Below are 22,479 nucleotides of genomic sequence, written 5' to 3' on the forward strand. Positions count from 1 at the left end.
TGAGCTAACTAAAATAATATATTTAGCTTATTTAAAAGATATTGTTCAATTTTTTTTTTAGTTTTAAATGTTTTCAATTTGATTTTTGAGTTTTATAACTCTAAATTAATTCCGTTTTTTTATCACTAATTTAGTTAATATAATATTTATATTGCAATTAACTATCAATGTGACACCTTAATGACTAGCTAATATTATTGTATTATTGGAGTTATTGTGTTCAATTTGATCTGAATACACTAAATTGACTTATTTAAATTTGTAAAAGAGGAGTGTTAGAGATAGTAAATTTTGTGATTTATAGCTATTAATTAATTATTAATAATATTTTTAATGGTGTGAGATTACATCTAATAGTACGAGATTATTCATTTTTCTTTTGCTGGTGAAGTGCTGGACAGATTTAACAAAAAGTGCTTCCTCATAAACTTTCTCTTTGCAAAAATTATTCCACTGAAAGATCAAATTAAATTTTTTAAGACCAAATTTTTAAAGATTGAAATAAATTTTTATAATGCTGTTAAAAATTTTCAAGAATTGAATGGATGATGGAAGTTCTGATATAGATCAAGATTGTTACAATCTTTTAATGTGAGATTTTTAAGACTAGAAAGATATTTAAAGTTCAAAGACAAATTTTTTTAATATAATGCAATTGAAAAATTCTAAGGATTGAATGGATGATGAAAGCTTTGATGTAGATTGAAAATTGCTACAATCTCTCAATGTTAGGTTTTTAAGATTAGAAAGATACTTGAAGTTCGAAGGCAAACTCTCCAGCATAATGCAGACGAAAATTTTCAAGTATTGAATGGATGGTGAAAGCTATAAAGAGATTGTAGATTGCTACAACTTCTCAATGTCAGGCTTTCAAGAGTAGGAAAAAACTTAAAACTCGAAGGCAAACTCTCCATCATAATGCAGTAAACTCTCCAGCATAATGCAGTTGAAAATTTTCAAGGATTGAATAGATGGTGGAAGTTCTGATATAGATCGAAGATTGATACAATTTCTCAATGTCAGGTTTTTAAGATTAGAAAGATACTTGAAGTTCGAAGACAAACTCTCCAGCATAATGCAGTTGGAAATTTCCAAAGATTGAATGTATGGTGGAAGCGCTGATATAGATCGAAGATTACTACAAGCTCTCAATGTCAGATCTTTAAGACTTGAAAGATACTTGAAGCTTGAAGGCAAACTCTCCATCATAATGCAGTTGAAAATTTCCATGTATTGAATGGATGGTGGAAACTCTGATATAAATTGAAGATTGATACAATCTCTCAATTTCAGATCTTTAAGACTAGAAAGATACTTGAAACTCGAAGGCAAACTTTCCATCATAATGCAGTTGAAAATTTCCAAGGATTGAATAGATGGTGGAAGCTCTAATATAGATCGAAGATTGCTACAATCTCTCAATGTCAGATTTTTAAGACTAGAAAGATATTTGAAGCTCGAAGGCAAACTCTCCATCATAATGCAGTTGGAAATTTCCAAGGATTGAATAGATGGTGGAAGCTCTAATATAGATCAAAGATTGCTACAATCTCTCAATGTCAGATCTTTAAGACTAGAAAGATACTTGAAACTCGAAGGCAAACTCTCCAGCATAATGCAGTTGAAAATTTCCATGTATTGAATGGATGGTGGAAGCTCTGATATAAATTGAAGATTGATACAATCTCTCAATTTCAGATCTTTAAGACTAGAAAGATACTTGAAACTCGAAGGCAAACTTTCCATCATAATGCAGTTGAAAATTTCCAAGGATTGAATAGATGGTGGAAGCTCTAATATAGATCGAAGATTGCTACAATCTCTCAATGTCAAATCTTTAAGATTAGAAAGATACTTGAAGCTCGAAGGCAAACTCTCCATCATAATGCAGTTGAAAATTTCCAAGGATTGAATAGATGGTGGAAGCTCTAATATAGATCGAAGATTGCTACAATCTCTCAATGTCAGATCTTTAAGACTAGAAAGATACTTGAAACTCGAAGGCAAACTCTCCAACATAATGCAGTTGAAAATTTCCATGTATTGAATGGATGGTGGAAGCTCTGATATACATCGAAGATTGATACAATCTCTCAATGTCAAGTCTTGAAGACTAGAGAGATATTTGAACCTCGATGGCAAACTCTCCAGCATAATGCAGTTGAAAATTTTTAAGGACTGAATGGATGATGGAAGTTCTGATATAGATCGAAGATTGCTACAATTTTTCAATGTCAGGTCTTTAAGATTAGAAAGATACTTGAAACTCGAAGACAAACTCTCCAACATAAGACTGTTGGAAACTTTCAATGATTGAATGGATGATAGAAACTCTGATGTAAATCGAAAATTGCTACAATCTCTCCAAGGCAGGTCTTTAAGATGTAAAAGATACTTGAAGTTTGAAGACAAACTCTTTGAAATAATGCCGTTGGAAATTTCCAAAGATTGAACGAATGATGGAAGCTCTGATGTAAACGGAAGGTCTGTACAATTATCCAATGACAAGCGTTCAAGATGTGGAAGATAAGTTAAGCTTGAAGACAAACCCTCTGGCATAATGTAGCCATCAATATCCAAGGATTGAATGGATGTTGGAAACTCCATTATAGGCTGTAAATTTCTAGGCAATGACAGGTGTTCCATATACACATGATGATTGATCTTCGATGGCAAACTTTCCCGCCACATGCGCATTCTGCGGCAAGTACGCACGTCTGGAATGAATGGTGGAAGCTTTATTTTATGCCAAAAACTTCTACCACCACGCACTGACAGGCTTTTAAGATGCGGAGGAAGATGCATGATGCTCAAAAGCAAAGGCAAAGGCAAACTCCCTGGAGATACTTCTAGAGACAATTCTACACAATTCGTTAACTGAGGACCAACAGGAAGTTGCATAAACTGAGAATTATTACTTATGCACCATAAATAACTCCATTGGAGGCTCGATCCACCAAGAACCAAGATAGACATTTGTTCGGAATACCGTAGCCCATCAAACAGGACTAGAAGCTTCGGTTTCCCAATATGTTTATTCTCTCTGCAATTAGAAAGCCTGTAATAGTTTGTAGATCTCAGAAAAGATAACTCATCTTTACGGGTAGTCTCAAGTTGCAGATCATCAATATCTGAGTAATCATGAGAAATGAAGCACCCCGTGGAGGAGTTCAATAGTTCCATTCTAGTCTCTGCATAACATTGTAGAGCTTTAGCATCTGAGCATTCAAGATTCTTGAAGAGCTCCACGGAGGAGTTCAATGCTTCCGTTCTGTTAAGGGTTGAATTTATTGATCTTATTTCCTTTGTTGAGAAGGACAAGCCCTTTGAAACTGAGGAACCTTCCATGAAAAGATGGTGAGTGGATTTCACGTGAAACTCACTTCCAAGGCTGATCAACTCTTTCACTGCAGATCCAATGTTGGGATTCCGCTGTGGCATTGATCTACTTAGATCATTTGTTGCTAAAATCAGAACTCCATCATTTTCATTGTAATTTGCCAATTTATGAACACCCCCCAACTTAGACAACTTCGACAGCATCAGAGGCTGAGTGGATATACTCTTTGTATCCTTTACCAAATCCTATGAAAAATAAAAAACCAAAGCAACACAATCAGAGTGGCTTTCAATTAGATGATTAAAATTTAAATACCTTTAAGTGAAATTGATAATTAAGAGCCACAATTCAATCATGTCAATTTATTTAACAATTTTTATCTATCAAACAATTTTACATCAAATTTATTGTACTGAATTTCCACCTTGAAACAATAAGAGAGAAAGGATTGGAAACTGACTTTTAGTCAAACCAATTAACTTTAGTGTTTAGGTATATAATTTAAAATCATTTTAAAAATATTAATTGATGGTAGTTGAAAAAAATTAATTAAGAATAATTCAAAACAATGTATTCTTATCACCTGCATTATCGGCAAACCAGGCATAGGATGCTCCACATGCATCGGCATGTTTAATTTAGGCATTCCCAAAATATGCATCTCTATAATAGTGTCAAGAATTTTTATGCCATCTACTTGAGTTCCCTGAAATTTATATCATATTGTTGGGTAACAGAGTTATATAAGTAGTAAATTTAACAACAATAGAGATAAGAAAAGTGGAACTGGCATACAATTAATGAATTAATATTAGGAAAAGTCTATGGGGCAGCAGTTTTGTTGAATTTTGACCAGCATGTAACCAGCAGAGAAATGTGAGTCATTGGATAAAATTTTACACCAATCTCACACCATTAAATCATCATTAATGACTATTTGCTAGCTACCAATCACAAAAGTTACTGTCCCCTAACATTGCTCTTAATATTATACGTAGAAAAACCCTTGTGATAAGGGAAAAAATAACGGACAAGAAAAAGAATTTTCAGTAATGTGCGAAAGCACTATAACCTCTCTAGTGATTAGGAGAGAACAATAACATTTTTTCTTATACTAAGAGAATACAACTTTTGAGAACAATAGCACTAAAAATCTCCTACTTATATATATATATTAGTTGATGAAGAGTGATTACTAATAGAACCAGTTTGATAAAATTTTTATTTTTGGAAAGTAGTTTATTATTTAACTTAGCTTTTAAAAGTTGTAGTATATATATTTAGTAATAAAATTATAAATAACTTTTAATAAATACAAAAAATAATAATTATATTTAGTAAAATAAATTTTGTAAATTAGAAAGGATTATATTAGATATAAATATAAGAACAAATCTGAATATTTATTAATATACGAAATTATATTAGATATTTGAATTTTAATAAGTATAAATTAACTTTAAAAAATATCTCTTTAAATATTTTCAAAAAATCTTTAACCTTTAAAAAATACCCACAAACATAAATTAACACAATTTTTTTATTTACCAAACAATAAAAGAAAGATTTGTGAAAAGGACCTTTTTAAAATATTTTACCAAAAACAACTAACACTAGCACTTTAATTTTGTGCCACTAAGTGTGGCTTTAGTTGCTCACACTATGATTCACAACAAGAAGTAATAAGTGTGTGTTTGGATTTCAGTTTGCAAACGGGAGTTTGTATAAAAGTGATTTTGCAAACTTGCTTTTGATGAAAAGTAAGTTTGTGTTAACGTGATTTATGTTTGGCAATCTTTATATCAAAATTGATTATAGTAAAATAAATGTTGTTTGAATTATACTATTCAAAATCACTTTTAGGTGAAAAATGACTAAAATAGACATCAACTTAAATAATTTTTTTATATTATCCAGTTATTTTAATTTAGATATTTGAATAATTTTATGAATTAATTTTATAATAAAATTAATATTTATTTATTAAAATAAAAATAACATATAAAAATTAGCAAAATATATTTTATATTAAAAATAAGAAATATGAATTATATATATAAGTATTTAATCAAATATATTACATTTTTTCAAATTTTAAATATTAACGTGAAAATATTAATTTAGTATTTTTTTACATTTTATTTTTGTTTTAATACTCTCAATAATCTTATTCTTAATATTATTTTAGAATTCAACATATAATTTTATTAATACATATGATTAATTTTTTTATTTAATTTATCTTTTTTTAATGGGATCATAATTTATATTATAAAAAAATTACAATAAAAAATTGTATATACCAGAATTATAATTATACAAAAGAATACTAAAAATAATAAAATTAAATATTTATCCTGGTAGCGATGAAAATAAATCTAAAAATTTTTGATGATGTATTTTATATAGTATATTTTTAGTTCTTTTAGTACTCTTTTTTAGTACCTATAGTTTTTTACTATTATTATTATTTATGGTTAATTTTTTGTTTAATTTACTTTACCTAATGTGATCAATAAATCATATTATGAAAAGATAATAATAAATATAATATACAAAAATCACAATTATAAGAGCGTATAATGTTAAATAAAAATTTAACAAAAAATAAAAATAATAAATAATAGAAAAAGAGAGCTCATATATAAGGAGAAATAATAAAAATTCCATAAATAATACAATAACATGTTTCAAGGATAAAATTGGTAAAGAAAAATAGATGCTTAATGTAAATAGCTAAAAGCTCGTTAGTGAAACGCAAAAGCTAGAAATTGTTGCTTCTAGCAAACTTGGGTTTGACATCAAAATCACTTCTGCGTTTGCCAAATCAAAAGTTAGCCAAACAAAAAATTAAAACTTTCAATAAGCTTAAACGTGCTTTTTCTCTTCAAACGGGTTTGCCAAACACACCCTAAGTGTGGCTTTAACACAACAAGAAGTAATCTCACTACGAAAGTGTAATGCGATGGAAATTATAGAAGAAAAATGGATGACTGCGTGTGTATGAATGTAGGGGTGTGTATAGGTCGGGTGAAACTGGGTTTGATGTGACTCAGATTCGACCTGAAATATATATCAGGCCTATTTGTTAGATCCGAACTCGATTCTAGACCCGATGAAATCTATACACTTTTGAGCTACGATTATAGCGGGTAAAAACCGGGCCGTTAACATTATATTACCTTGATACCTTCTTGTAAGTTAGCATGTAAAAATATCCAAATTTCCAATACTCCAACCATTATTTGACATGGTAAAATTCACTATAAAAAATATAATAAGAACCAACTCTTCTCTAAAATTAAAGTATAACCATAATCAATACTAATATTGCCTAATAATACCAAATATTTAAAGCAATACAAATAACACAAGATTATGCATTAGTCTAAAGTTTTATGCATTTTAAACATAAAACATTAACTTATAGTCTTATATATAATGACTAATAACACAAAATATTAAAGTTTACAATACTTAAACTTCACATAATAATAGCCATCATCCATCACTAATAACACAAAATATTAATTGTGTATGATGATCGAGTCACCGGGCCAATTTCGGGTGGTCCGAGATATGGCTCGGACCCGACCCGAAATAATGACCGGGTCTATTTTTGAGACCCATACCCGATCCTAAATCCGATAAAATCACACCAAATTAACCCCTAAAATATTCGAGACCGGACCAAGTCTTTGAACCGGATCGAACCATGCAGACCCTATATGAATGTTTGAAATTATGAATGAATCGAATGGATCAAAATTAATTTTGAGTGTTAAAATTGAGGGACTACTTAAAAGAGAAAATAAACTAAGCTTCAACTTGCATATTACAAGTTAATTAATCTTATTTTTATATTATCTCTTCATTTTGCTCTACTAATAGGACTAAGCTCAACTATGCTAGTATACTATATATAATTTCTAAAGAATAAATGACCATTTGTACCCATGAGAGATGAAAACGCTGACATTTGTACCCATGATAGCTCGAAACTAACCTTGTACCCATGAGAGATGTTGTCCGTGTGACAAAAGTGCCCCGCCTTGGATTTGAGCTTGGTTCGTGCCTTTCCGAACCTACGTGGCACTCCCAAACCCTCCCCCCAATCTGAGCCAACCTCCCACCATCATCATCTTCATCTTCTTCACCGTCACCATCTTCATCTTCTTCACCATCACCATCACCATCACCATAACCTCCATAACCTCCATCACCATCACCTCAACACCGCCACAGCCACCTCCCTTCACCACAACCTCCGGCGACAACCCACACCGCCGCGCCCCTTTCTCTTCTTCTTCCCCTCTTCTCACCTCTACTAAGCCCAGAAACCACAGCGCCAGCTCCTCCTCTGGCCACTCAAACCCTTCGCTGAAATGGCTTACTCTCAATGAACTCCTCAGCTTCATTCAACTGACCGGCATTACCCAGAATGTTAATGACCTCCATGTAATGCTCCATGGTGGGAACAATTCCATACTCCTTCATTGATTCAAAGTGCAATAATCTTCCTCTACAGCTTCTTCCCTTACACACGCAGCCAAAACCAATGCAAAAATTTCACTCTCAGGCCGTATCCCTGCCTCCTTCATCTCCTGAAAAACCAACAAAGCATCATCACCAGCTCTATTTTCAGTGTATCCAATGATCATCAAGTGCCAAGAACTCATGTTTCTCTCTGGCATTCGATCAAACACCTTGAGTGCAATATTCATGTTACCACATTTTTCATACATTCCAATCAACCTATTGTTCAATTCAACCTCCCCTCGAAACCTCGATCTTCTCAAGAACTCATGAACCATTTTCCCATACTCAAGCGACCTCGTACCCTTGCACAAATTCAACATGGCGAGAAAAACACCATAATCAGCAGCAGAACCTTGACCCATGAGTTCCAAAGCTTCAGCAAGCTTACCCTCTTTGCACAACTCAATCAAATTAACGTTCAGGGTGGTTGCATCAAACAGCGCGTTTTGGCGGTTCTGGTCGATCATATTATGAGTATTATCAAGTTTGAGTTTTGGTTCTCTGGGGAGATTCTCCTTCCATGAAGTTTGGGTCTTTTGAGCGAAACGACCTGTGGGGGTGGCGTTTTTACGGCGGGGTTGGACCTTGTTGCTGTTGGTGGGGGGGGGGGTTCTTGGAATCGGGAACGGCGTAGGAGCATAGAGGAGTGGAAGGGAGAGAGCAATTGGAGGGCTTCGGAGGAGAGAAGTGTGGGAATTTGGAATGGGATGAGATGACGGTGTTTAATTTGCGGGGAACGGTCCCAGTGACGCCATTGATGAGTGGAGTTTGAGCTCCATGGAGTTCTAATTTTGGAGGCTGTGTGGAACAATTGCAGAAGAATAATTTTCCATCCCCTGCGTTTTTTCCTGAGTTCTGTTTCTTTCATTGTATTGTTTTTAGTTCATTTTGCTTAATTTGGTTAGTTAGAAATGTATGTTAGTGGATTTAGGTGTGTTTTGATTCATGGTGTTTGAAAATTTTGCTGTTTTGGTGGAGAGGAAGAGCTGGCGCTGTGGTTTCTGGCGGAGGTGAGAAGAGGGGAAGAAGAAGAGAAAGGGGCGCGGCGGTGTGGGTTGTTGCCGGAGGTTGTGGTGAAGGGAGGTGGTTGTGGCGGTGCTGAGGTGATGGTGATGGAGGTTATGGAGGTTATGGTGATGGTGATGGTGAAGAAGATGAAGATGGTGATGGTGAAGAAGATGAAGATGATGATGATGGGAGGTTGGGAGTGCCACGTAGGTTCGGAAAGGCACGAACCAAGCTCAAATCCAAGGCGGGGCACTTTTGTCACACGGACAGCATCTCTCATGGGTACAAGTCTAGTTTCCGGCTATCATGGGTACGAATGTCAGCGTTTTCATCTCTCATGGGTAGAAATGGTCATTTATTCAATTTCTAAATGGAAAAATCTAGGCAACAACAATTTTATTAAATTTTGGCCTGTATGTAATTAATAAAAAAAGAGTGAGTAGTCCTATATTATTGGATAAAATCTCACACCATTAAAAATATCATTAATGACTATTTGATAGCTACAAATCATAAAAGTTACTACTCTCTAACAGGACAACAACAACAACAACAACAAAGCCTTGTCCCACTAAGTGGGGTCGGCTACATGAATCAAACGACGCCATTGTGCTCTGTCATGTATCATGTCTACAGAAAGACCGTTTACATGTAGATCTCGTTTGACCACCTCACGGATGGTCTTCTTAGGTCTTCCTCTGCCTTTCGCTCTTTGTCCATCTTCCATCTCACCCACCCTCCTGACTGGATGTTCTATCGGTCTTCTTCCCACATGTCCAAACCACCTGAGACGCGATTCAACCATCTTTTCTACAATGGGTGCTACTCCAACTCTCTCCCTTATATCTTCATTCCTTATTTTATCCAATCGCGTATGACCACTCATCCATCTCAACATCTTCATCTCTGCCACACTCAGCTTATGTTCGTGCTCCCCTTTAGCCGCCCAACACTCCGTACCATACAGCATAGCCGGTCTTATAGCGGTGCGATAGAATTTACCTTTAAGTTTTAAAGGCACTTTTTTGTCGCATATAAAACCAGATGCACTCCGCCATTTTGACCAACCTGCTTGGATCCTATGATTTACATCCTGTTCAATCTCTCCATTATCCTGTATGATGCACCCAAGATACTTAAAACTTTTAACTTTTCGTAGGATATTTTCTCCAATCTTCACCTCTATATTGGAGTTTTCCCTTCTCAGACTGAATTTACATTCCATATATTCCGTCTTGTTACGGCTTATGCGCAGACCATACACTTCTAGAGCTTCTCTCCATAACTCCAACTTCTTATTTAGGTCTTCCCTTGACTCTCCCATAAGGACGATATCATCGGCAAAAAGCATGCACCATGGCACAGGCTCTTGGATGTGCTCTGTGAGTACTTCCAAGACTAATGTGAAAATGTATGGACTTAAGGATGATCCCTGGTGTAATCCTATACCAATAGGGAATTTCTCTGTCACACCACCTTGAGTCTTCACACTAGTTGTGGCCCCATCATACATGTCTTTGATTGCCCGAATATATGCGATCCTTACTCTCCTCTTTTCTAAAACCTTCCATAAGACCTCCCTTGGTACCCTATCATACGCTTTTTCCAAATCAATAAACACCATGTGCAGATCCCTTTTATTACTACGATACCTCTCCATCATCCTTCTTAATAGGTATATCGCTTCAGTGGTAGATCTGCCTGGCATAAATCCAAATTGGTTCTCTGTTACTTGTGTCTCTTTTCTCAACCTCCGTTCTATCACCCTTTCCCATAACTTCATAGTATGACTTATAAGCTTAATCCCTCTATAGTTTCCGCAACTTTGTATATCCCCATTATTCTTGTAGATAGGTACCAATGTGCTCTTTCTCCACTCATCAGGCATCTTCTTTGACCTTAAAATCTCATTAAAAAGCTTGGTTAACCAGTTGATGCCTTTTCCTCCAAGACCCTTCCAAACCTCAATCGGGATATTATCAGGTCCTACTGCCCTGCCATTTTTCATCTGCTTTAGAGCCTCTTTTACCTCGAAGTCTCGAATTCTTCGATAGTAGTCAAAGTTTTGATCTTCTTCCCTTGTGCATAATCGACCAAGGCTCGGAAGAGTCTTCTGTCCCTCATTAAATAACTCGTAGAAGTAGCTCTTCCACCTTTCATTAATCTTCTCCTCTTGAGCCAACACCTCTCCATCCTTATCCTTTATGCACTTAACTTGATCCAAATCTCTCGTTCTTCTTTCCCGACTCTTTGCGATTCTATATATACATTTTTCTCCTTCTTTCGTGCCCAAATACTGGTAGAGACCCTCATATGCTCTTGTCCTTGCTTCGCTTACAGCCACTTTTGTCTCTTTCTTAGCTGCCTTATATTTTTCCCAGTTATCTGCATTGCGGTATAAAGACCACTCTTTAAAGCATTCCCTTTTTATCTTTATCTTTTCTTGTATACTCGCATTCCATCACCAGGACTCCTTGTCTCTTGGTCCTATTCCTTTAGATTCACCAAAACTTTCTTTTACTGTTCTTCTAATAACTTCTGCCATCTCCCTTCACATCTCTTCCGCGCTTCCATTCCCATCCCACTTTGCCTCTTCTCCTACCCGTCTTAGGAAGCTTCTTTGTTCCTCACCTTTCATCCGCCACCACCTCGTCCTTGGGTTCTTCGTATGATGTCTTTTCCTCAACTTTTGCTCAACGCGAAAATCCATGACGAGCACCCTATGTTGTGTTGTCAAACTCTCTCCCGGGATAATTTTACAGTTAATGCAAAATTTCCGGTCGACTCTCCTCAACAAGAAGAAGTCGATTTGAGAGCTTGTCATGCCACTCTTATAGGTTATAAGATGTTCGTCTCTCTTTTTAAAACATGTATTTGCGATGAGAAGATCAAAAGTTGAGGAAAAATCCAAAATAGTTTTACCCTCGACATTGATCACCCCGAAACCATGGCCTCCGTGAATACTCCCATATCCAGTCACTTCTCTCCCAACATGGCCATTTAAATCTCCTCCTAAGAAAATCTTATCTCTCAAAGGTATGCCTTGAACCAAACTCTCTAGATCCTCCCAAAACCTTATCTTGTGTTGTTCGTCCGAACCCACTTGCGGTGCATAGGCGCTAATCAAAGTATAAATTGAAGTGGTATAAAGAAAAAATATAAATTCTTTTTATAGTTATTTTTTATTATTTTATTATTATTCAAAGTATAGATCCTATCTTTTTTAATTTCTCTTTCATTCCTTAAAAAAAATATCTGTAAACTCACATCTTTACTATATAATTTACCCTCCCTAGCACTCTTCTTTCTAAACAAGACACGTCTAAAGTAAGATGACTTTTAATTTGATTTCTCTTTACCTTGATAGTTTCAACGACATCATCGATATCCTCATTATCACATGATTGATTCAAGCTTCCAGATTCTTCCAATAACTCTTCTGTCAAGTCATCCATTTTTATTCTTTTGTAAAGCACACTGAGAAAATCCTTTAGCAGAGGGAAAAAAAAATAAAGATAAGAAAATCCAATATTTCAATGCAATGGAAAAACAATATCTTGATCAACATAGTAAAATCAAATCAAGATTTTTAATTACCTGTGGTATAAAATATCTAATTTGCATAGGAACCTCAATAGGCAATGGAGAGTAAACCTTGATTAATCTTAGATTAGGCATCTTTTTAAGGCTGTCAACATTCAAGGCTACCTCTCCGATTTGAGATAAATCTAACAGTATGCCTTCCACTGAATCACTTCCCTAATCAAAATTAGAATAACAATAAGACAACACTATCAAATATAATATTTCTTACAAAAATCTTACATATACATAAAAAATTACCTATATATATATTGTTTCACACATTTTCAATATATATTTGATATTCTAACATTATTATTTACTAATAATTATTTGGTAACTGATTTCTTATATATATTTAACATTTAACATTATGGTAAATTTTATCTTACCTTGTTATTCTTCAATATGTCATTTACTTCCTCTGGATCATTCACTCGGCTTCGTCGTCCGGGAGTAGCAGATTCTTGACGAACTATTTCCCAACCCATTCTTTGCATTAAATCATGCATTTTTATTTTATTGTCCTTTGAAATGGCTATAAGACCTTTCTCTTGGAGAGAGGCTATTCCACTAGCTCCATAAAATTTCCAAGCATCCAGCTGGCTTATGACATAATCTTTATCTTCTCCTTTGAAAAAGAATGCAATATCTAGAAAAACCTTTTTCTCTATGTCATGTAATTCATCATAACTAAACCTCAACACACTTTGAATTTCCCCATCAGGATCAGGATACTTCTTGAATCTTTCTAGGGCACATTTCCATATGTCATTACTTTTAGAATGGAAATATGAACCAAAAACTTTTAAAGCTAATGGGACACCCTTGGCAATTTCAACTGCCTCTCTAGATAGCTCTTTGAATCCCCTTTTGGGTTGGCTTTCATTGAAGGCATTTAAACAGAAGAGTTCAAGGGATTCTTCAGAGTTCAGCTCCTTGACATGGTGTATTTCATGAAATACTCCTGCAGTAAACACTTGCTGATTTCTGCTAGTTACAATCACTCTACTCCCTGGCCCCAAGTCAATTGGTTCGAGGAAATCTCTTAGAAGCTTTGGAGTATTCACATTATCTAGCACAAGGATAACCTTCTTCTTACTTAGCCTCCTCATGGTGGAGGAATTTGCCCTGCTTGCACCAGTTATATGATGATTTTCTTCCCCTAATAGCTTAGAAACAACTTCGTCTCTTAAATAATTTAACTGATTATTTTTCAGTTCATCTCTTATATTCTCCAAGAAGTAGCAGCCCTCATATTGGTGAGAAAATTTGTCAAACACAAGTTGAGCAATGGTTGTCTTACCTATGCCACCCATGCCCCAAAACCCAATCTTTAGAACTTGTTCTGAATTATTTGTCATTAAGGAGTTAATCCATCCAATATTTTTATCAATTCCAACAAGGCCATTTGATTTAGCTGGGTCATCTGATTCACTTGAGGAAAACTTTCTCAGTTTGCTACAAATGTCTTCTACAATTTCATCAACAACATCGGATTCATCCCTAGCAAACAAACCAAACAGAGAGAATTTGAGAGAATATTCTTGATTAATATAGAGAATGATGAGTTATTATAGAGTGTTGGTTTATATAGATAGCTCTGTGACTTGAGCAATGAGCTGTACTTCTAACTAACTCTGATATCTCTACTGCCAGCCTGGCATAACTGATTCTCAACAGATTCTAATTAACCATCATCTGGTGACTTTCAGACAGAAGATATTAAAAAGCAAAGAAAGGAGAGTTTAATTTGATGCAATATTTATACTAAATCATCTTCGCTATATATTTTATTCATTCTGCTTCAAGTTTCAACATATTTGTCATTTTTTTTCTATGCACAAGAAAAATCTTTTTTTTTTTCAGATATATTGAAACCATTTGCAAAGATGTGCTTTTACTCAGTGACTATCCTGGAAACCTCTCCTACACATTAAATATTAGAGGAGAAAGGATAAATTTATTGGAACCAATTTTTAACTATTAGATATTTCAATAATCATTTTAAACTAAACCGTTCACTATTAATACCATAAAAAATACGGAAAATAAATCATTTGACTAACAACAAATAGTAACAAGTATGAAAATGAAAATAAAACAAAAGAGGAGGAGGCTTACAACTCAGAGTCCATCGGATAATGAAATCCTGAAAATTCAGCAGCTTTAGTTAGAGCAGATCTCCATTTTTGTACCTTGACCTTGTCTTCCCTAGCTTCATGTTTAACAAAAGCAGCAGCATAATCTCCTCTCTGGTGCCGCACCTCTGATGGATCTAGTTTATAGAAGACAGGTACCACAGCAATTTGTTCATTTTTTTCAGCACACTCTATTATCTTTTCGAGCTCAGCCAAACACCATTTCGAAGAAGCATAGTCTTTTGAGAATATAACTAACAAAATTAGCGACTCTTCAATTGCCGTGAGTAGTGATAATATTTTATCTCCCTTCTTAAGTTTAGCATCATCTACATAGAAATCAATCTTCTCACGGTGCAGATCTTTCTTCAGATGGCTAAGCAGACCACGCCGGACATCGGTGCCTCTAAAGCTGATGAACACATCATGCTTATATTTCATTTCAGCAACGTTTCAAGGCCAGGAACGAAGCCGTTCCACGCAACCAATAGAATCAGGAAATTTAAATCGTAAGGTTTGAATTGTAAATATTACGCTCCCAACAATCTGCAAAAGTAAACTAACAATAAGAAAGTCAAATATAGAAATTAGAAAGGAAAAATGACATAATTATTTGATACCAGTGTGGCCAATAACAACTTGAAGCTATTGAAATGTGGAAGCTGATGAGGTTCTACAACTGCATAAGATTAAGATCTCAAGCTTCCTTCATGAAAATATAGGTCTGTGAATCTATGCTTCAGGATCAGTAATGACTTTATTTATAATTAAAAGAAGATGACACTACCCTTATTATTATTATTGCATGAGATTTATTATTTTAATATTTAATTTTAAGAGCAATGCTAGGGCGAGGGAAATGGATCCTCTCCATTTTTTTTGTCACCGGAGAGAATAAAGTGTAATCTCCTACCTTTAATTTTACAAGTGAGACCAGAAATAAATAAGAGAGAGAATGCAATGAAGGGTGAGATCTTCCACTGGATACCATTCAGTTTTTTTTCCACTGGAGAAAATCCACTCCCCCCTAGGGCGAGTAATATTTGTGATTGGTAGCTATCAATTAGCCATCAATGATGATTTGATGGTGTGAAATTGGTGTGAGATTTCATCCAATGGCTCACCTTTCTCTGCTGGTTACATGCTGGCCAAAATGCAATAAAATTGCTAGCTCCTTAGACTTTTTCTTAATTTTAATTTATTTTAAATTTTATATAAAATATTAAAATTTAATTAGTTTTTATATCAAAATATTTTTTTTAAAATAAAATTGATCTCATTTTATTAATCATCTCTAATATAAAATAAAATAAATAGTAAAAAATCACATTTTACCCTCTAAAGTGAAATTTAATGTTATAGTTGCGAAGAAGTTGCATTGTAGTTTTGTATTTCTATCACGCTTAGGGATGGATGACATATACATAATGAACCAGGAAGCTTTTTTTTTTCTTTCCCATAGAAGACTCAAGTCAATTTATGACCCATAAAAGGAGAAGAAGCAGGAAATTACATTGCATAGATAGGTTTTAAGAAGTCAAGAAGACTAAATTAATATTATTTCTTCCCCCCTTTTTTTTTCTTTTTTCAAAAGAAGCAGTGTATTTTTTTCGTTTAATTTTGCTTTCGATGTTTACTGCATTTTTTTTTAATTTTGTACCATATCCAACTTTGAGAAAAATGCTTATCTTTTCTCTCGTTATAGCTCAAATTCGAAATCATTAAAAAGCAAAAGAGACTTATACGTATTAAAATTTAAAAATCTCGTCCAACTAAAGTCTCAACAACAACAGTAGTGGAGTGAAAAATATTGGTAAAGTTGGACTAAACACCCGGAGGAATCTACTTAAGTCCTAATAAATTCTTGTATGCTGTAAATTTTAGAATTAACTATCAAAACAATATTTGAAAAATTTTGATGCTGCCAAAAATAATTTTGAAAGACACAAATAATAAAATAACCAATAAAAGATTATTAAATTTTACAAAAATAACTAACTATCAATTATTGTCTACCAAAATCTTTGGGATATTAATTTAGTAGTTTATTCATAAATTTTATCAATTAAATGTTAAATTTCAACATCTTACTTTTATATATATAATTTTTCATCAAATTTAGAATTATTTTTATATGGCAGTATAAAATTTTACATTTTTATGTATATTAAAGTTTAAAAAAAAATATGACTATTAGAATACGTATCTATATATTGATTTTTGAATTTTATGAAATTTAGTAAGTTTAATTTGTATGATGATAGTTTATCAGTAGCTAAGAGAAAGGGGGTTAAATTTTAGCCCTTTTTCACTTAATAACATTTGTTGTCCTTTTAGGAAACTTGAGAAGATATTTCTTATTTTTGTCTCGTGTCTAGTCAAGTAGAGACTTTTTTTTTGTCTCGTAACCAGCTAAGAGATATTTTTCAGTTTTGTCTCCTATACAGCAGAAACAGAGATGGAGTAGAAGAGAGAGAAAACACACCAAGATGTATCTTGGTTCAGCTGCTAAGTGCAATGCAGCCTACATTCAATCTCCATCACAACAATGATAGAATTTCACTATAATCATTATGATTACATACACCAATTCTTCCTAGGAACTACCCTTACTATCTGAGACAAGTTCAGAATCTAATCCCAATCCTGAACTTGACTTGGCCACCTACCAAGCTTTCAACTGTAAAGTGCTAACCAAACTTGTAAGGGGATTCTCACAGAATCATGAAACACAACACAGATGTACAAATGACCTCTAAAGACATTTATGAGTTTTTCTTTTAATTTTGTGCACTCTGTCTTTTTTCGCTCTATGGCTTTTTCTTACAAACCTCACTGTTTACTTTTTTTCATGAGACTCAAGACAGACAAAATTAAATAGAAAATTACAAAATGAAGAACATTGAAGGAGAAGAACTACTGTTAGCTGGGGTAGCTATAGGAACACTGTGCTTTCACTCTTTTTCTTACTTCAAGCCCTAGATGTTCTCCCTTATTTATAGAAGGGGAAGCCTCCAAGGTTGAAACTCTTGAATCGAGCTAAACTTCTTCTTCTTCTTCATGCGAAAATCGGTTCCGCCAGAGAGAGAGGAGAGATAACCGAATGTAAAACCCAACATGCAATTACCTCTGTGTCTTCCCTTCACACCAAACTTCATCAATCCAAGTCTTCCATCTTGACTTGCACTCCGAGAAGGATTCCTAGCCCTTGATGCGTTCTTGATGATGATAACTCCATCTGCTCAAACTTTTGCCTCTTCCATCACGTAGCTACAGTAACTACCTCTTGTGGTGGTTGATCAAAAGTTGAGACGAGCCATCCTTCCAAGGATCTTCTTTCTCTGACCGAATGGATCTTCTTCCATTTTTTGTTATGGAAGGCTTGAGACTTCCTCGCCACTTCTTACCATAAGTGGTAAAGATCTTAGCCACTCCATACTTCAGATTTTCTTTTTCTTGATACCATCAGCATAATGGCCTTGCTACTAGCTTCTTCTTCTTTCTGACGGTAGCTTGCATTAGCTTCCATATTTTATGTGAAGTGACCAAAAGAGAAGAGAGAGTAGAGAGAGAAGAGAGAGAAAAACAAAGTTATGGGAGTAATGAGTGTTATAAAATGAAATCAATTAAGATCAATTCTCCATGCTTTCTTTCTAGTAGCGTGTAAGCTACACTTAATGCCATCAAATTACTTTGCATTTTCTTTTTCATGTTTTCAATTTCTGCATTAACTTCTCTTAATAAAAATTTGAATTCCATTAAAAGATGAAAGTGGAATCCGTTGAAAGCATGCAACATTGGCTTTCTCTCTCTTTTTTTTTTTCAATTCGGATCAACCCTTTTGGTCTTGTAGCAAATAATAATTTTGGGCTTGTTTAAATAAATCTGGCCCAATAATCATAGCAATAATTCAGCCATAACAATTAAGACATTTTTTTTAAACCAAGGCTGAATTTTAATTTCACATGGGACTTACTATTTTGGCCCAAAACAAAATCTGCAAGTAACAAAATTATTAATTAGCAAATATGAATTAAGAATCAAATTAATAATTTTGCAGTTAATTGTTTTAATAATATTTAATTATCATCAATCTAATTTAGAGTATTCCAAACTCATCATATGATATTTGACTTAATTCAATAATTGTTAGATTGATAAAATTTATTGCAAATAAAAAAAGAAAAAATTTAGGGAGTAGCAACTTTATTAAATTTTGGACAACATGTAATTAGTAAAAAAAAGTGAGTCATTGGATAAAATCTCACACTAATATTACACTATTAAAACTATTATTAATAGCTATTTGATAACTATAAATCATAAAAATTACTATCCTAGCATTCCTCGTAAAATAAATATTCAACGTTGTAACTTTTAACTAAAAAAGACATATATCAGGTGTAAATAAATATCTGATGTATATATAATTATATAGTTTAGATCCTTCAATCGACTCTCTCAGCCTCTCTTCTATCCATCATTATTGTGCCAGATTGAACTACTTTTCACCCATTTCTTGTATTGCATTAAATCACCCATTAGCATTCTATATATTGTGGTTTGAAATTTCCGCGAATGTGTGCCAAGCTGAGCATGCAAGTTGCCTAATGATTAATGAACTTAACATTTTATTTCTCGAGTTAATACTCAAAATAATCCTTAAATTTACCGAAGGGTATTTATAAATTTAATTAATTAATATTATTAATATTATTAATATTATTATTAATATTAATAAATGATTATTAATTGTTTAGTATTATTTGATTGAAAGGATATAATTTTTTAAAAATTATGTATGTTTAAAATATTGTGTCTATTAGTTAAAGGGACACAACTCTTTAAAAGTTGTATATGTTTAAAATATTATATTTATTGGCAATAGAAAAGACACAACCATTTATATACGTAACTAATCATAATTGCTACGTGCAATATGTATAAATAAGTCATTGTCTACCATTTCATAAAAACAAATACTAAATGTACATTTTAATCAACTATTAAGAGAGTTGAGAATTTTTTTACTATTGCTAATTAAGAAATTTTTAGGTTTTATTGTATCCGAAGAGAGTATTGTCATCAATCCTATAGCAACTAAGTGTGGGGACAAATATCTCTCTAAAGAAAACGATCTAATCGTGCCTTGAAACCACTACACAAATATAAAATTTTGTCATCTTACCATCTTCATATACCCAACAATTTTAGAGAGATATTTCTTGAAGATGGCACAAGATCAAAACACTACGTTCAAGATTATGAATCAAGAGTTTGTCAAATTAGATTGCTTTGATGGAACGAACTTCAACCGTTGGAAAGACAAAATGATGTTTCTTCTTTCAGTTCTCAATCTTGCATATGTGATTAACTCAAAGACTACACCAATTGCCAATGCTGCCGAAAATTTCACACTGGAAGAGGAAGAAAAGATTGTTCATTTGAAGAAGAAACGTGATGCAGATACTATTGCATGTCAAGGTCATATGTTAATTCAATCACCATTGAAGATTTGGAAATCTTTGGAAGAAAAGTACAATACTAAATGACAAGGAACAGATAAGTTTATTATGATGAAATATTTTGAATTTATTATAAATGATATTATGACTGTCATGGATCAAAATTCATGAGTTACAAATCCTTATAAGTAGACTTCGTGATCTACAAGTGGTGATCCCTGAATCACTACAAGGTGAAGAATATTTTTTTAATGAATTTGATAACTTTTGTGAATTACATGATATTGTGCATGAATCTTCCGCTCCATATACTCCGCAACAAAATGGTTTGGCGAAAAGGAAAAACCATACCTTAGTGAATATGGTTAATTCAATGTTACTAAATGTGAAATTGCCTTACAATTTGTGGGGTGAAGCATTATTGACATCATGTCATATCCATAATAGGATACCATCAAGACATAGAAAGGTTTCTCCTTATGAAATTTGGAAAGGAAGGAAACCTAATTTAAATTATCTTAAAGTGTGGGGTGTTTAGCCTTTTATCGAGTTCCTGATCAAAAGAGAACCAAATTGGAGCCAAGAGCCATAAAAGGCACTTTTATAGGATATGTTCAAAATTCTAAAGCATATAGAATATTAGACTTAGTGTCTAATGTAGTTGTTGAATCAAGAGAGGTAAAATTTATTGAAAATAGATTTATCAATAATTCAACTTCTAATTCAGATATTCCCAAAATGATACTAATATTTCACAAGAAATAAATAATCAAAACAATAAACGTTTAAGCGACAAAGAATTGATTGAACCAAGGAAGAGCTTGAGAGTAAGAAAAGAAAAGGACTTGGGTCCAGATTTTATTTCTTCTCAGGCTATCACCTTTTTTGGTAGAAGGAACTAGGAATTCTATAACAAACAATATTCCTATTGTTATGAACATAGAGGGTGATCCTCAAACATTCAAAGAGGCTATGGCTTCAAGAGATTCTGCTTTTTAGAAAGAAGCAATAAATGATGAAATGGATTCAATATTATCTAACAATACTTGGGTCTTGGTTGATTTGCCTCTAGGATCAAAGACTATAGGACGTAAGTGGATATTTAGAAAAAAGTATAACACTGATGGTTCATTACAAACCTTTAAAGCAAGGTTAGTGGCCAAGGGATTTAGACAAACAAGAAGGTCTAGACTGTTTTGATACCTATGCACCTGTGGCAAGAATGACTTCTATTAGGACTCTTATAGCATTAGCATCCATACATAAGCTTCATATACATCAAATGGATGTTAAAACGGCTTTTCTAAATGGAGATCTTAATGAATAAATTTATATGGAGTAACCGGAAGGTTATGTGCTACCTGGAAATGAAAAGAAAGTTTGCAAATTAATTAAGTCAAACAAGCGCCTAAACAATGGCATGAGAAGTTTGATTCAGTGGTGTTATCAAATGGCTTCTCATATAATAGTACGGATAAATATATTTACTCAAAATTTACTAAAGATTATGGAGTAATCATTTGTTTATATGTTGATGATATGTTAATCATCGGAACAAATTTAGAAGGAATTCGTGTAACAAAGGAGTATCTAACTTCTAAATTCAAGATGAAGGATTTGAATGAAGTAGATACAATATTAGATATAAAGGTGCATAAGAATGAAGTTGGCTTTACTTTAAGTCAATCTCATTATATCAAAAAGGTATTGGAAAAGGTTGATCATCTCATTATTAAAGAATCCAATACACCCTATGATCCTAATCTTAAATTATAAGGAAACATGGGTAGACTTATAGCACAATTAGAATATGCTAGTGCTATAGGAAGTCTAATGTATGCAATGCATTGTACTATACCTGATATAACATTTGTTGTGTGCAAATTATCAAGAATTTCAGAAAAACCTAGCAATCAACATTGGAAAGCTATAATAAGAGTTCTTGGTTATCTCAAGAAAACCATAAACTTGGGATTACATTATAGTGATTATCCCGTAATTTTTTTAGAAGGTTATTCCGACACAAGTTGGATTTAGTGACAACAAATCCACTTCAGGATGGATTTTCACCATAGGTGGTGGAGCAATAAGTTGGGCCTCAAAAAAATAAACATGTATTACACATTCTACTATAGAGGCTGAGTTTGTAGCTTTATCAGCCGTAGGAAAAGAAGAGGAATGGTTAAGAAACTTGTTATATGATATAAAGCTGTGGTCACAACAAACGACAGCCATTTCAATCTTCTGTGATAGTGAATCAACCATGTCTCAAGCATATAATAAGGTTTATAATGGAAAGTCTAGACATATAAGTTTGAGACATGAATTTGTGAGGCAACTAATAGATGATGGTGTAATTACCATCACTTATGTAAGATCTCAAGGTGATGGTTTCAGTGGCTAA

The 22,479-nt window shown here is 33.4% G+C and overlaps 2 protein-coding genes across 2 annotated transcripts; both read right to left on the reverse strand.

Annotated features, from left to right (window-relative positions):
- Window positions 1-969: 969 nt before the first annotated feature.
- On the reverse strand, window positions 970-15,051 carry LOC130961328 (disease resistance protein Roq1-like). Its single transcript, XM_057887152.1, has 6 exons — window positions 14,594-15,051; window positions 12,862-13,975; window positions 12,485-12,646; window positions 12,247-12,375; window positions 3,924-4,046; window positions 970-3,585 (listed from the first exon to the last, which is right to left on the reverse strand). The coding sequence occupies exons 1-6, from the start codon at window positions 15,049-15,051 to the stop codon at window positions 1,534-1,536; spliced, it is 4,038 nt and encodes a 1,345-aa protein (XP_057743135.1). The 3' UTR covers window positions 970-1,533.
- On the reverse strand, window positions 7,763-8,346 carry LOC130961334 (pentatricopeptide repeat-containing protein At2g15690, mitochondrial-like). The gene has a single exon (XM_057887164.1). The coding sequence runs from the start codon at window positions 8,344-8,346 to the stop codon at window positions 7,834-7,836; it is 513 nt and encodes a 170-aa protein (XP_057743147.1). The 3' UTR covers window positions 7,763-7,833.
- Window positions 15,052-22,479: the final 7,428 nt, after the last annotated feature.

This window comes from Arachis stenosperma, chromosome 1, assembly GCF_014773155.1.
Source record: "Arachis stenosperma cultivar V10309 chromosome 1, arast.V10309.gnm1.PFL2, whole genome shotgun sequence".
In the NCBI taxonomy this organism is placed as follows: domain Eukaryota; kingdom Viridiplantae; phylum Streptophyta; class Magnoliopsida; order Fabales; family Fabaceae; genus Arachis; species Arachis stenosperma.

Coding starts and splice junctions, on each gene's coding strand:
- LOC130961334 (XM_057887164.1), bottom strand. CDS start 8,346: ATGATCGACCAGAACCGCCAAAACGCGCTGTTTGATGCAACCACCCTG.
- LOC130961328 (XM_057887152.1), bottom strand. CDS start 15,051: ATGAAATATAAGCATGATGTGTTCATCAGCTTTAGAGGCACCGATGTC. Junction 13,976..14,593: donor TATCCGATGGACTCTGAGTT/GTAAGCCTCCTC, acceptor TTTGTTTGCTAG/GGATGAATCCGATGTTGTTG. Junction 12,647..12,861: donor ACATATTGAAGAATAACAAG/GTAAGATAAAAT, acceptor AATTTTGATTAG/GGAAGTGATTCAGTGGAAGG.